We start from the raw sequence: 17014 nt of genomic DNA on the forward strand, positions 1-17014 counted from the left end.
GACATGTCCCTACTGTCCCCATCCAGTTATACACCCTTGTGTGTAGGAATGTGTATTTAGTTGGTGACAGACAGAAGTGAGACAGTTTCATCATCTAAACTAAAAGTTAAAAATAGAAATTTCTATTTTTTCTCTGTCTGTGGCAGCCGTATATTTCATCACATTCCCATGTCTTCACTTCACGTCTTTCAGCCGTCCTTCTCTCCATCCCTCTCGGTTGAACTGTTTACAGCTCGCAGTGAGTTAGATCAGCTCAGGGACTTTTTGAGCAATACGTTGCCATCCCAAGGCGCTGGGTGTAACTGTGGTTGCTGGGACTGGTGGAGAAATCTCAGCAGGAAACAATTACATGGAATATGACAGATAAGATCTAGATCTGTCATACAGTTTTTTTTCTCCTCTTGTTTGCTTGTTTTTGAGTGAGTTTGAGATTATTAAGTTTTGGGTCAAAGCTTTAATGTTTAATAGAGGTTTATTTTTCTGTATAGATGCAGATACTACAGATGTGGTGTCCCCTTTGAAAGTTCTATTCTTATTTATTAGTGTTCAAATTATTGCCGAATATTCACGAGATGAAAGTTTTCATATATGCGCATATCAGGCAACGTATATGCAGATACTGAAACAGACCAGTAAAGCTGTGGTAGGCCAATATTGGGCCAATAATGTTGGTAAATCAATATATCAGTTGGATATATGACAATCAATCTGTCAATTATTTTCTTGATTAATCAATGAGTTTTTTGGTCTATAAAAAAGAAAATAATAATAACAATAATAGTAACCATTTTTATAGCGCCTTTTAAGACACGGTGCTTCAAAAAATAACGGTAGAAAGAAAAAAAAAACATCGTTTAAAAGAATAATACACAGAAAATACAAAAGTGGAGACAGAAAGATAAAATATAAATAAAAAAGAGCAACATTTAAAAATTTAAGTAGACATAAAACATTGCCTGTGCAAGTGGGGTTTTTAGAAGCTTTTTTAAAATGTCAGAAAAATGTGAAAAATTTCCATCAGTGTTTCTCAAAGGGGACATCCTCAAATGTCTTGTTTTGGTCACAACCAAAAAATATTCAGTTTAATGTCATGATGAACTAAAGAAACCAGAAAATATTCACATTACAAAGGATTTTGACTTTTTTTTTTTTTTTTTTTTAAATTACTCAAACAGAGTATGAAAGTAGTTGAAAATTAATTTAATAGCTGACAACTCATTGATGAATCTATTAGAAGACCAAACATGTTGGCGCAACATGGCGGTCTCCATGGAAGAGGATTTGTGCCCTTTGTAGATATAAAAGGCTCATTCTAAAGTAACAAAAACGAACAATTCCTATTTTAAGGTGATTGCACACTAATGAGAACATACCTATGAATATTATATTCCATTTCTGCCATATTATGCAAATAAATCCTCATAAATCTTACACACTGGACCTTTAATATATATATTTTTTTATTTTTAGGGCTGCAACAAATGAGTATTTGTATATATATAGTATGTCTATAAAACAGAGGGTCAGATAGTCAGAAAATGTGAAAAAATGTGAATTATTGTTTCCCTGCATGTAAAGATCACCCTGTTATCCTGAACAAAACCCCATTGCTCTGAAAACACACACTCTGGAGTTGGAGTTCAGTACCTGTCTCACTGCCTTCCAAACTCTTACAACTCATTGACAGACACCCACTCATTTTGCAAACATTCAGCATTAATTTGAACTCTGATTAATGTGAAATGAACATACAAAACAGATAATCCAGTCGAGAATGTTTCCCATGTTTCACTGATGTCTGATGACACATCATGGTAATTTTATTTACGTATTTATTACACTGAATATATCACAGATTTCTCCTTTAGTCCATTAACTGTTGTAGCTCTGATTTGTTGAAACATGGTATAAAATGCGTGAAGCTCTCCTCAAACAGCTCTTAACTTTCTTGCTCAGAAACATTTGAGCAGGTTGAGTGACGGCTGCTCAGACTCAAACTCTGACCTTTAGTCAAGCCAACACATCTTTAAACAGCAAACCACCCAGGAGATGATGACAGAGGCAGATATGTGTGTGTGTGCGCATCTGTATGTGTGTGCATGTGTAGTGTTAGTGTTGATGTTTTGTTAGTTGTTACAGCATAAACACGCACATGCAGCAGGTTGTTTCAGACATTAGTCAGTGTCGTGTCTGAACCTTGTAGCTGTGTTTAACTGAGCAAATGAGCTTGGACCTTTTAATTAATGCTGAAATGTGTGTGTCAGATTCACAGAGCTCAGCTTTAACTGTGTGATGATTGTGTACATGCAGTGGCAGTAATGTGCATGTGTGGTGTTGTGTTACCTGCCCCAGTGGGATAAGGTGTTTGGTATTCCAGCCAGGCGTCAACACAATGTGACGGGTGGTCTTCACAAAGCCTTTGCTGGCTGACTGACTGCAGAGGCTGAAAGTAAAAACATAAATATATATTTTCAAGGCTTTTACTTGACTGTAATTTTGTGATACTGGTAGTTAACTTGAGCTGGACCCCTTTACCATCACTGCAACTTTAAACCTTTCAGAAGAAAATATTCTACTATCATTCTCTGATGCCCATATGGCTGCAGAGGTGGCAAAAGTACATTAAGTCTGTACTCAGGTAGAAGCACAGATACTCGTGTAAATAAAACAAGCTAAGCAATGAACTACTGTGGACGGTGGGCTTGAGTGGTATCTGTATTTTCTCATTATAGCATCATTATAGCACATATGACATTGTCTAGCTTACAATGTTAATATGCAGTTAGTCTCAGGCAAGTCATAGTGGGTTTAAATAATTAAAATGAATGAATTATTTCTTTTCTGCCAACAAATAATGCTTTTGTTGGCCAAGTTCCCTATTGAAGGTCCACCTTAAAAAATACCAATATCAGTTTAAGTGTATGCTATATGTAAAATGTTTTCACTACATTAACTTGCTGTTGTGTTATATTTTCCAATCATCCATCCCTCGAAACCAACCACTCCATAGACTCCATAAACAAAATCAATAATTTCACTTCATAGAACACAAACTCAGTCTGTTAGTTTCTTTATGTTATTGAGTCACGTCAGCGAATCTGAACTAACCCTTTAAATCCCTGAAGTCAAGGCAGTTTTAGACCAGCAACTTCCATGTTCTGCAAGCTAAAATTAGTTATTTCGCCCATTGAGTATGGTTTGCTTGGAGAGACCAATGTTTTGCTGGTGGTGTGATGGCTAAGTGAAGCGGTGAAAATATTCTAAAAGTAGAAAACACTTAAAGTGATATTTTCAAGTGGCTAAAATAACTTTTGTTGCAGACCCTGTCAACAGCTGATCCAATTTTTAAGACCTGTCCAAATTGTATTTGAGACTTTTTAAAGGAGCAATATGCAGGATTTTTGCATCCAGAAATTAGTGCTGCAGTCCAAAAGTGAGTTGGAGCCATAAACTATATTAAACTGGTTGAATCCCTATTTAATATACAATCTATGTTTGAAGCAAGTTGTTTCCCACAGCCCCAGATGCAAAGAATCTCAGGCAGGCTGCAGGAGCACTGCAGGAGCATAGGACTAGTGCAACATTTTTATTTGATAATTACAAGCAGCGACGAGTCCTCCATTGTAAGTAAGACTTTGAGTTCAGTGACTGCCTGTCTCACTGCCTGCCAAACTCCATTATCATTTTGCTAAGTTTAATGATTTTAAACATCTACTCCTTCTGAAAGATTAGTAATGATTTCTTATGACTTATAAACAGACACTTACTCTTATTGCTAATATTGTGCATTAAATTGAACTCTAATAAATGTGAAATGAGCAAACAAAAGCAGAATGAAAATCTTAAAAGAGAACCAACTGGCTGTATTGTTGTTGTCAGAGAAGTGAGTATCTCAGCTTGGCATGTTTCCTTAATCTAAATCATACTAAATACATTACAGATTTGTCCTTTAAGTCCTCAGATTCAGATTACTGGATTTAAAATCAAACTAAAACTTTTTCAACTCTTTAGGGAATTGCAGAAACCCTGCAGGGTTTGCTGTGCATGTTTGGGAATTCAGATTTGACTGAAGGAATCTGGTTTACATAATATAAAATGGATCAAAAACTAGACTGAAAGCTAGATTAAAGACAATAATATGATTTCTAAATCAAATAAAGTTTAAACGGTCACATGCTGCTCTAATGGTCTTTTATTACACATGCACACAATAAGGAGGACTACACAAACATCAACATGCTTGGGAATGAGGGGTTTCCTCTCGCAGGGTTAGAGTGTCTTCCTGCCGTGGCATGCACACACAAACACACACGCAAGCACGCACACCAGTGCATTAGCAAAACCACCCCTGGCCAGAAGTGAACAATGGGAACAACTGTCACATGACTGCTGTTTAGAGCCAGCCTTTGTTAGAGAAAGAGAGAGAGGTGTCCTACTGCGCTCTTCAGTGTGTGGGCCCACCAGTGTGTGTGTGTGTGTGTGTGTGTGTGTGTGTGTGTGTGTGTGTGTGTGGCATGTGTGCAACATATTAATGAGGGCGTTATTAAATCCCACAGCAGTAGCTGCCATTTAATACTTATGAACCTCTCTCTGTCTCTCTCAAACACACACACACACACCACCTACCTTAGTGTGTGTGCTCAGTTTATATGTCCACTGTGAACTGCAGAGATGGACGGGGTGGGAAAAACTGTGCTGTACAGTGACTGATCACCACACTGAGAGTCAGTCAGTCAGTCAGTCAGTCAAACAGTCAGCTGAGTCAGTCAGTGGTGGAAGACATATTTAGTTCCTTAAAGGGATAGTTCACCCAAAAATGAGAATTGAGTCATTATCTTCTTACCCTCACGCTGATTGAAGGTAAGTTTTAGTTTTTTAATCCACAAAAAACTGCTGGAGTTTCACAGGAAAACAGTTTTGCAGAATCTCCCAAACAATGGAAATGGATGGTGACTAGTTTTCAAACAGAAAACAACTGGGAAAAAAAACATTAAATGCCTCCATACTGCCCGTCTGGTGTAAGCCAAGTCTCATAAAGTCCCAACATGCAAAAACAAACAAACAAGAATTTAAAAAACAAACATTAAAAACAAAATTCATTTGTAAGAAATAAATATGTTGTAAATGTTTTAGTCAGAGTTTGAACCAAGTTTAAAATGACTAAAACCAGATTTAAGATAAACCATAGCTCTGCTACACAATTAAAAACGAATCTCGGTTTAAATCCAGGTTTAGTGATGTAAACCAAAATTAAATGTTACTTTTATGAAGGTGGATTTAACTTCCCGTCAAAAGGGACAGTTCACCCGCAAAATACACCAAAATACATATTTTCTCCACTGGCCTGTAGTGCTGTTTATCCATTTAAGTTGTTTTGGTTTGAGGTGCAGAGTTTTGGAGATATTGTATGTCGAGATATCTGTCTTTTCTCCAGTATAATGAGACTATATGGCACTTGACTTGTGGTGGTCAAAGTGCCAAAAAAATACAAGTATAAAACTCAACAGACGTGTCTAACTGTGTTTTGGGGAAAAATTGTATTCATCACTCTGCAAAGCGAAACCAACATTGGAACAGTATGAACTAACGCAAATGTACTTTTTTGCCAGTTTGGATGTGAAATAGGTCTTAAATTACATCACAACGGTCTTAAAAGTCTTAAATTGAACTTGTTTAGACCTGCAGAAACCTGCCCTGGTACCAGTGAATTAACTAGGACTTGTTGAACCACCTTAAGGACCTCAGACGCCCAGTTTTAAAACCGCCACTTCAGTAGATTACACAGAAAGCTTTCAGACTGATGTGTGTGATTATTTTGAGAGTTGTGCTGGGTGATTACATCAGATTAAACTACATTTATTGAGAAAGTTGTGTCCTTCAACCCTGTGAGACAGAATTACAGAATGAAAAGCAGGAGATAGTGAAAAGGAGGAAGGGAAGTGAGTGAGATATTTGTTTTTTATTGCGAGTCATCCTTCATAATGAGCTGCTGCCCGTCTAAATGTTTACACTGCAGTTTCCTCTTCCTGTTAATCTGCACTTGTTTCCCACCCAGATGCTGTGTCTGTGTGTGTGTGTCTGCGTGTGTGTCTGCGTGTGTGTCTGCGTGTGTGTCTGCATGTGTGTCTGCATGTGTGTCTGTCTGTGTGTCTGTGTGTGTGTGTGCTGCTGTTTCCGACCCCAAGGCCTCCACTAGTGTTGGTGAGGCAAACATCACCTGAATGTTTTGTCTGTTGTAACACAGCCAAAGAAAATCCTTCTGATTGGATGATGTGTGTCCACTAAAATGATTTTCTGCTTTAAATTCTAATTTCAATGAAAAATGTTTCCTTAAGTGTTTCCCAGACCCCAAGATGACATTCTCAAGTGTCTTGTTTTGCCCACAACCCAGAGACGCTCAGTTTACTGTCATAAAAGAATAAAGAAGCCAGAAAATGTTCATATTCAAGAAGCTGGATTTGAGAATTTTGACTCTTTTTCTGGAAAAATTTCCCAAACTGATTAATCAGTTATCAAAATAGTTGGCATTTAATTTGATAATTGATTCATAATATTGTACTTTATGTTAATGCTTCACACAAAACTAATCTAAAATAAACCTGCAACAAATGGCAACTTTCTTGATTTGTAAAATTATCTTTTAAATTGGCAGTTTCCAAAACTCTTTGGAAAACTTTTGAAAACAGTTTGAGTTGGGCTCAAAACTGTAAAAAAGTTCAGTAACCAACCTAAACATGAGTTAAGCCAACTACAATCTAATTAAATAATGGGTGAATGTTTAAAACTAGTTTCCTTTTTCATTCCAGGCTAAATGTTTGATAATAATGTCCCAAGATAGAAAATAACGGACTTGGTAGAGGAAATGCCAGGGTTCCCTCTTGCCCTGTGTGTGCGTGTGTGTGTGTGTGTGCGTGTGCGTGTGCGTGATGCAGAGTGATGTCGCCTGTGGCTGAACAGCTGTAGAGAGGAGAGGATGAGACAGGAGGAGGGAAAAAAAGAGAAAAGTCTATTATTACAAGAGATGGAAGAAGGACAAAAGACAGAAAGAAGGTGACGGAGTGAGGAGGCAACAGAGGAGCTGACATCATGATGGACAGAGGACGAGGGGAGGGGACGTATCTGTGGAGGAGGGAGGGAGGGGGGATGAGACTGAAAGAGCAAAGAAAAGATGGATGAGTGGACAGATTCAAAAGAAGAGAGGAGACAGAAGTGAAATTAAGAGTGAGGACGGAGCAGACGAGGAGGACGGACAGAGGACACGAGAAAGGAGAAAGAAGAAGAGTCAGTGACTCCATGTTGACATGACTTCCCTCATTCTGAGACTAACTAGAACCCTTTCAGAGGATTCTACCTAGAACCATAAACATAAAGGGGTTATACTACCATCTGCGAAAGGTTCCTTCAACAACCACCTTAGAGAAGTTCTACAAAGAATCCTTTTATGGTGTAATGGTTCTACTCAAATCTATGGAGAACCTTTTTGTATACCAAGGTTTTTTATCTAGAACACGCTCAAGGGGCTCTACCGAGAACATTTACTGTATATTCCAAGAGTTTTATCTAGAACACACTCAGAGGGTTCTGTGGAGAACCTTTTAATATTCCAAGGGTTTTGTCTAAAATACACTCAGGGGGTTCTTTGGAGAAGCCTTTTATGTTATGGTACAGAAAGAACCCTTGACGAATCCTTAGTGAAAAAAGTTCTTCAAGGATTTCGACAGTCCTTTGAGAACTTTTTCTTCAGCATGAATAATTTATTGATGAGATTAATCGATGAAGTCTTCATGTGTTTAAGAGTGTGTGTGTGTGTGTGTGTGTGTGTGTGTGTGTGTGTGTTTTCACTCAGTGAGAGTTGGTCCTTTCTCCTCTGCAGGGGAGGGTGTGAGTGTGTATTTGTGTGTGTGTGTGCGTGTGTGTGTGTGTGTGTCTGGCAGATGGTCAGGGCCACACACACACAGCTGACCCTCCCTGGGGCTCTTATAATAGGTTCTCCTGTAGTTGTTCTGCCCCTCAGAGGAATCCACACTCTGACCCAGCATGCCTTAGCAGGACTTTTACAGTGTGTGTGTGTGTGTGTGTGTGTGTGTGTGTGTGTGTGTGTGTGTGTGTGTGTGTGTGTGTGTGTGTGTCTGTGTGTGTGTGTCTGTGTAAACTTTACTTGTCATGGTGAAGAGTCTTGAAGTGTCCAGCTGTTCCTCTCCTAAACCTTTATTTGCATCTTTATTGACATTCATCATCACACGCTGGTGACTCAGTGACACTCTGATGAAGTTGTTCTTACTTCCTGTTTTATTTGACTCCGTGGTTCCTGTGTTCACTGAGCTCTAGGGTTTATGAATCAATTATTTTTCTCATTCATCTTTCTATTAACAAGAAAAGAAGCAGTGTACAAAACAGGGGCAGGAGTCTAGATAGCAGAACCCTTTTTGGTTCCTGTTAGAACCTTAGAATCACTTTTGGAGGATTCTACACCAAACATGAAGGCTTGTACGTAGAACCATCTGTGAAAGGTTCCACCCAGATCACCCTAAGAGAGGTTCCACAGAGAACCATTCTCTGGTGTAATGGTTCCACCCAGAACCCTGAGGGTTCTACCTATCACCTTTCTACCTTCTAGGGGTGCCATTAAGAATCCACCCAGTGCGTTCTACTGAGAACCTTCTAATATTTCAAGAGTTTTATCAAGAATGCACTCAGAGGTTCTATCAAGAACTTTAGAACACACTTAGAGAGTTCTGAGAATCTTTTAATATTCCAAGGGTTTAATCCAGAATACATGCAGGGGGTTCTATTGAGAACCTTTTTGTATTCCAAGGATTTTATCTAGAACCTGCCCAAGGGGTTCTACCAAGAACCTTTATATTCTAAGAGATTTATCTAGAACACGGTCAGGGGGTTCTACTGAGAACCATTCTACCCAGAACCCACTCTTGAGATTCTGTCTAGAACATTTCTACCTTCTAGAGGTGCCAACAAGAACCCACCCAGACTGTTCTACTGAGAACCTTATTATATTTCAAGGCTTTTATCTAGAACACACTCAGGGGGTTCTACTGAGAGCCTTTTTATATTCCAAGAGATTTATCTAGAACACAGTCAAGGGGTTCTACTGAGAACCATTCTATGGTGTAATGGTCCTACCCAGAACACATTCTTGAGATTCTATCCAGATCCTTTCTACCTTCTAAGGCTGTCATCAAGAACCCACTCAGTAGATTGTACTTTTGAGAATGTTCTATTTCAAGAGTTTTATCTAGAACACACACAGGGGGTTGTACACAAAATAAAATTAAAAACAGTTATTGTGATTAGAGCTGCAAAGATTTATCAATTAATCTTTTTTATCAGTGATTAAGTTAATTGGCAACTCTTTAATTGATTTTTCTTTTTTTTTTTACAAAAATATTTTCTGATTTCAGCTTCTTAAATGAGTTGTGAGTAAAACAAAGACATTTGAGGACATCTTCTTAGACTTTAGGAAACAAAAACTACTATTAATCAATTAATCGAGAATCAACCGAGTAATCCATTATGAAAATTCTAATAATTCTGTCAGTATTTTGTGAAAGCACCAACAGTCATCCCTTCAGTGTTGCCACGGCATTTAGGTATTTTGTCAAAATATTGTGATACTTAATTTAATCCATGTTATCAGCTGTAACGGTATGTTATGTTAGAGAAAATATGTATGAAGATATGTATTTTGTATGGTAGAATAGCCTAAAAATATCAGGATATTATTTTTAAGCCATGTTGTCCAGCCCTCCTTTTCAGCAGCAGCCATGTTAATCGTCTTGGTTCAAAAACAGAGCAGAGACTACGGTGCCAAACCCCACAGTTTCCTCTGCAGCCTCCTCACTCTGATCCTAATCAGGCTGTCCAAACAGAGACACAATAACAAACACCAGCATAGCTGCTCCACTCAGATTCTTAACTCTGATGAGATTAGAAATGGGGAGGGGAATCTGGTACCATCCAGTCTGCCAACATGTCTGTCAGCTGATGGTATTTCAGTGTGTACAGTGTGACTAACGGCTGCGTGGCGAGTGATTCAGAGCAGGAGATAGAACGCTGTCCAGTCATCATCACACAGCAGGGGAATTTATCAAGAACCTGTCCAGTGTTTTCCATCACTGCCAACCTATCTGTCCCGTCCATCTCTGTGTGTTTATATCTACATATCTGTCTGTCGTTGGACGTGAGCAAAAGAAATAAAAAAGTTGCTTTTTCTTTACACTTCTTGAAAAGTTTGGAGCAGAAGCTGGTTTTCAGTCCCTTGCTGGGATATTAGGGCTGCCCGGCCAAAACTTTTCTTTGTCAACTAGTAGTTGATAGTTCGAGCCATTAGTCGACAAGCTGTTGTAGGTTTACAATGTTAATTTAATTATTTAAGGGCCAGTTCACCCCAAAATACCAATATACATATTTTTCTCTAGCCAGTTGTGTTACTTACCTGTCTAGGTAGTTTTGGTTTGAGTTGTGGAGTTATGAGTTAAAAGTGTCTCATTTCAGGAATCTAACTCAAGATAATCCATGGACTTTGTTGTGAGCAGTAAGGCTGGGTTAAAAAAAATTGATTAATCGATTCGTATTGATTTTTCTTTGCCTGGTGTGATATCAATTCATAAAATCCCCAAATCAGTCTTTTAATATATGTTATTTCCTCAGATGTGTGATTCAGCCTGCAGTTTTAACCCTGTTTGTTAGTGTGTTGGTCAGGTCATGTTTAATAAAAAGTATTACTGTAACTGCTTTGGTGTTGATTCTTGACATAAACAATAAGATTTTTTATAATGCATCAGGTTCCCTGTACAATTTATTGCATTAGTTCTCTGAGAATCTCTTTAATGTACAAGCAAGATTGGTATTGTTACTGAAATATCCCTAACCAAACTGATATAGAATTGAATCAAATTGTAAATTGAATAGAATTGGGGCCTTCCGAATCAAATCAAATCGATTTTGGAAATCTAAATTGACACCTAGCCCTGTCAGCAGTTTCATGTAGGAACTAAATTAAAAGATCTGGCACAGTTTGAATCACATTATTTAGCTGAAACTATGGGTGTGACGTTATGTACCAACAAGCTTTACCCACAGGTGTATTTTGCCTCCATGATGATGTGAGGGTGTCAGCCCTGTGGTGGTGGTGGTGGGGCGGGGGGGCACCTGTTGCACTGACTGTCTTTATTTGTGTATCGTGTTTCATAATATTCCATCTTAGTGAGCACTGTACGTCAGCGTGTGTTCATGTGTTTCAGATCATATATCTTTAGAGCAATGTATTATATCTCACCCTTCTGTCTTGTGTTACCGTGGTTACATAACTGTGTCTCCCTGGTTATTGTAAGCGTGTTAGGTTGTAACACACCAAGTTCAATTCGTAGCAGCAGCAAATATTGTAGCAGCATGTAGCAATTGCACGTGCAAAAATAGTGAGTTGGCGCTGTAGACTGCATGTTAAATAGGTTGAAATCATATTTATTGTTTATGATCTGTGGTTGAAGGGAGTAGTTTCCCTCTGGGCCCTCCTCCCCACACCTGGAGAAACTCAGTCAGACTGCAGGAACACTGCAGGAGCGCTGGACGAGTGCAACATAGTAAATTTACTAGTCTTAAAGTCCTACACTGTACTTTCATTGGCTATTTATAATTGTCAGTTGACTTTCATTGTGAAGTTAAGCCTGATCTAAAAATACACACTCTAGACTGCCTGCCAAACTCCATTTACATTTTGCTCAATTTAACCATTAAAAACATCTACTGGACAGATCTACTGCATTAATATGAGCTATAATTAACATAAATCAGGCATAGAAAAACAATTATTCAGGCACAGAATATTAATTTCAAAGGAGGACACCATGACTGTAGCGCTGTTGTCAGAGAAGCAAGTATTTCAATTTAGCATGTTTCCGTTATCTCTGCTGACTTAATGTCATTTTAAGATTTATGACAGTAGATATATTGCAGGTTTCTCCTTTAATAAAGCTATCAGAAATCTGCATACATATAGTAAAGTTTAGGGGAGGACAAATAATTGAAATATTATCAGAATGTGAAATATGCAATGTCCAAATCACAGGAGCTGCAATTTTTTGCAACAGAATTACTATTCCCACTGAAACCGTGACTCATATTCAAATATCTGTCAAAATATTCACAATATGGTTCTTTTTGCATTTCATTACATCCTAGTAACATGTCTGTAGAAAGAAAACTCACTGCTTGAAATGGAATATGGATTCAAGTCCTCTGTGTCTGATGTAGTTTTTTCTGTCTTTGTGTCTCTTTCCAGAGTTGAGGATGATGGCCGAAGGGCGTTTTGCCAGTCTGCCCAGGTCCCTCCATACACACCACACCCTGGGAGGAGGCACCACACACTCTGGAGTCCCCTCCTCCTCCCTCGGACTCCCCAGCAGCGGCACCTGCTCCTCCAAGAGGCTCCAGGCCTCCCTTGCCTCCTCCATGGACCTCCTCAGCTCCAGACCTGGGTGAGTCGGGTGACCAAAAGTGGCTCACGGCACAATTAAAACTGATCTTCAAAGAATCCAGGCAAAAACAATGAGTTCAACAAGTCTATATAGTGTATGCTGGCATGTCTTTACAGTGTTTTCTGTGGAACCTTCAACAGACCGTGAGATTTCAGGAATCTTATACTTTTATTGGAAACCACAGTGTGCAACATGGATCTAATAAACTTATCCCCCGTCTCGACTGCAAACAACTTAGACATGTTTTTCATTTGCATGTCTTATGCAACAAAACTGCTTTCATTTTAATTCATTTAGATTTTAACTGTTCCTCTGTGAACAGCAGTCTGTTGCTGGCTAACAGTAGCCTGAAGAGCGACATAGTTTATGGCTGTTTTGCGACATTGTCAGCTGCTCTGTCTCATTGTAACTGTCTGTCTTCTCTTTATCCTACTGTTGCAATCTTTTGCAGACACCGACTTCATGCAAGCATGTATATGAGTTTGTGGAGCTGTAATCAGCGGAGTGGTGGGTGTGATATCATGGTCAGTTTGTCTGCTGTGCGCATGACGTGACCATCGTGCAGAAGACGTGTGTTACAATGACGGACACTGAATCGGATATGTGACGCTGACCGGCCAGTCACTAGTCAGGGCCAATCATGCTGAAAACCGGCCGATTCCAGTCTCTGGCTGGTTGATCGGTGCATCCCTACTAATGTGACATCTGCGGTCTAGACAAGGGGTCGGGTACAGCATCAAGTCTGATGTATGTAGACTTCATGATAATCACACCTACTGAATCGTAGGCTACGACCCAAGTCAGTATACAAAATATCATCAGTGTATATCATCCATCTGCATTGCTCTGGTGGTAAACAGCGAAACTATGCAAGCATTGAGCCCTCGCAATAGTGGCATTTATGTATCTGGAAAAATATCCAGAAGAAGAAGAGGAGGAGGAGAATGTGACTCGGTCATGGCAGTAGTCTTCAGATCAAGCCAGCAGTCAACTAGTTGTTACATGTTTATGATATTAATTTAATTATTTAGACGTGTGTCTTTGAGGCATGAAGCGGGCCACTTGTTAAATACTGAGGGCAAAAACCTCTGAAGATTCTGAAAGTGTTGGAACAAACACCTGAACATTTTGTCAATTTATTTCAACACCCCATTGTTCAAAACACAGGCAGTCCAACTTAACAAAACAAATACTTGTGGACTTAAGAACACAATGGATGATGCATAGTTACAAACTAACTTGCTAAGTTACAGACTTGCTCTTTAACCTCTTCACGCCTCCTGAACCTGCTTTGTCATGATTTTCCACCAGGTCAGTGGTTACAGTCACTGTGCATCACCTCAAATGGGACTCCATCATTCTCTGGGGCTGTATCCCAGTCTAACAGGAATGCTCACTGAGCTAACTGGCTAATGGCAGCTTTAGCAGAGTTAGCAGCACTGTGCCTGTGACTTATGTGTTACAAGAGAAAAGGTCCATGTTGCAGCCATCCTCTGGGCCTAATGGCAAGGTGCAGCTCCCAAGTGGAGTTTGAGGTGGTTTTTTTTCCTGTAACTAATCAATAAATGAAAACATGTTCGACTTAGAGTCTGCACAGACTAAGGGGTTAGTTGATCATTCGGGGGCAGCCCTAATGCTAAGTATGCTAAAATAGCATATATTAAATGTATCTTCATGGGTTCTGATTGGTTGGTTGGTAGATGTAGGTCATAGCAACAGTCACATTGTAAGATCCTAATTTTTTTCTAATTTTTTCCCAGGCTATGAAACAGAGGACAATATCTTTACATATATACAGACATCACACATTTCCATCTGATGTTGAGCAGACATAAACATACATTAGTCTGTGTGTACAGTAAGCAGCATCAAAAGGCTTCAATGAAGTGTTGGAACAAGTTGAAGCAGAGTATTAATGTACAGTAATGCTGACAAAGTAACAAAGGGAAGTTTCTCTCACCTTTTAAAGGTACTTATATGGAAATATAAAGATCAACAAAAAGCTTTAAAGGGACAGTTTGGATTATTTGATTGTGGGCTGTATGAGATACTTATCAATAGTCAGAGTTGGCAACAAAAGTTATTTTGGCCACTGAAAACAAGTCAAGAAAAAATAGTATTAGTTCAAGTGTAAGCTATATTTAGAAAGGTAAAGGTAAAATCAGTCATTTTCTTTGCTGAGCACTGGAGGTTTTTGGTCCACCACTGCCTTGACCTATTAGTTTGTTTGTGTTATTGGTAAATCTAAGCTATCCTCTTAAAACACAGAAGTCACACATTACACAAAGAAACTGATCACTCAAAGCAGCAGTAGATCAGCTACTCCTGTGCTCTGTGAGGTAGAATTACTGATTTCCCCAGTGGAGATCGGTTGGTCTGATGGCAAAGTAGTGTGGTGAAAATATTCTAAATGTTAAACTTATATAGATTTTTTTTAAGTGGACCTTTTTTAATTGCTTAAGACCTTCTTAGAAAGGTTTGTTTTAATTTAGTTCAACTTGAACTCCTCCTTCCCCTTTTTCAGTCTCCCTTCAGGACAGGGCAGCAGCCTATCAGAGATGCCAGCTGCTGCCTACCAGCCAATCTCCATTCACGGAACTCTGCCTCGACGCAAGAGAGGAGGGACCAATGTTGCCCACGGAAACTACACCTGGGACCCCAGAGCGAACACGTCACTGTCTTCCGGACACGTCCATCAACCCATGACATCTCCGCTGGTCCAAAATATCATTGACGACTTTCATGGTTACAGGTAAACACATGATGTATGCTAATGTGCGGTCATACAAGCTCACATATTTACAGGTTCTGTCTGTCTTCTAAAAGGTCTGACAGAATTAAAGGAACACTCCACCAGAAATTTATCTTTTGAGATTCAAATACTTGCCCTCCAAATGCTTTAAATGTGGCTCTTAAAAGATTTTGTTGTGACCCATAGTCACAACAAAATCTCTGAATGCCATTGAACAATGAGACAAATATAAAACTAAAGAAAATATGACGTCTAAAAGAAATTTGAAGGAACCATTATAAAATCTAGAAATACAAGAGATGTAAATAATAATATCAGTGGAAGATAAGAGAAATAACATCAATAAGTAACCGAGGAACACTATGTACAATTGCAAAATAAAATATCAAAAATAGACATATATACACGTCACATAAACAATAATAGATATCAGAGACTGTGCAAAGTAGCAGCTTTGTAGGAAATGTAGCAGCATAAATGTGTGTGCAAAAAAAGTGTACGTGCAAAGTGAGCTTCCTTTGGTGGGGGGGTAACGGTGGGTTGGGGCAGTGGGTTTGATCTGTTGATCAGTCTCATGGCTTGATGAGAGAAGCTGGCTCTCAGCCTAGAAGTCTTGCATGTCACACTTCTCTACCTTCTTCTGCAGAGGGCAGAGTTGGTATGCCCTCAGTTAAGAGAAGCACCAGCATAGCAATGAACTGCTGTGGTCAGGGTCAAAGGGTTCATTTAGGAGCTTTAATTTGCCGTCAGATAGCCTTTTCCAATGGGAAACCTCGGATATACAAGCCAATTATAGCTCTCTACAAGCCAATCAAAGTCTGTAATTTTAGTCAGCAGAACACAGTTTGCATTGTTGTGTTACTGCATTGAATCAAACTGTCCTTTTAAAGCACCAAAGTCACACAGTAACACAAGCAAACTAACTGATAGAGGCAGCAGTATACTAACAGCTCCTGTGTTTTATGAGGTAAAAAAAAAAAAATAAAATTACTGACTTTTCCAGTGCATTGGTGCAAGTCAGCATGCCCAAAGTTTGGAGAGGCAGAGAAGAGAACTAGTGTAGACCATTAAAAAAGACCCACCATTAAAAAAAAAAATCAATAGTTTAAGTGGACATTATATTTAGAATACCTTCACTGCTTCACCTTGCCATGAGACAGTTTTATAACAAGAGTTATTGTGTGACTTTGGTGGAACAAAACTATCATTTTAAAACACCAAAGTCACACGATAACACAAACAAACTAACAGATTGAGGCAACAGTAGAACAGCATCTCCCATGTTCTGCGAGGTTAAAAAGTATGGAGTTGGTTTGGTGACTTTCTATAGACTTTTTCATTCTTCTGACAGGGTTGTTGTGACTCTTGGTCACCATTTGAAATTTTCGTATCTGCTGCGAAGTTGCTGTTAAGGAGCAAACTTTTCAGAGGCACTTTTCAAGCCTAATGGCAGAGAGTATTAACACCCATGAGACAGATTTTTGGTGAAGTATTTCTTAAAAGGCATACCTTGGCAGCCTTAGTGTTATTTTGGCACTTTTGATCTCTTGAGACTTGCTGTGCTCTGGAGGAAAAAACTTTACATTTATTCCTCTTCAGATCAAGAACTCAGAGAGTTTGGGGTTGGATGGAGAAAGGCGAGTCTGTAAAAAAGAGCCCCTGAGGGGGTGAAGCAGTTAGCTCAACTTCAGAGGGAATGTGCACACGCACAATACACACACGCACACACACACACACACACTTCATCCCTCATCGTGTCCTTCCATCT

The 17014-nt window shown here is 39.1% G+C and overlaps 1 protein-coding gene across 1 annotated transcript in view; it reads left to right on the forward strand.

Annotated features, from left to right (window-relative positions):
• bcar3 (BCAR3 adaptor protein, NSP family member) overlaps window positions 1-17014 on the forward strand; it is an 89495-nt gene that overhangs the window by 24924 nt on the left and 47557 nt on the right. Inside the window, exons 3-4 of the mRNA XM_084723535.1 lie at window positions 12299-12494; window positions 15019-15246. Coding sequence (XP_084579661.1) covers window positions 12299-12494; window positions 15019-15246 — 424 coding nt within the window. The remainder of the gene's footprint in view (window positions 1-12298; window positions 12495-15018; window positions 15247-17014) is intronic.

The sequence above is a fragment of the Lutjanus erythropterus genome, chromosome 7, assembly GCF_056507025.1.
Source record: "Lutjanus erythropterus isolate fLutEry1 chromosome 7, fLutEry1.hap2, whole genome shotgun sequence".
Taxonomy (NCBI): Eukaryota; Metazoa; Chordata; class Actinopteri; order Lutjaniformes; family Lutjanidae; genus Lutjanus; species Lutjanus erythropterus.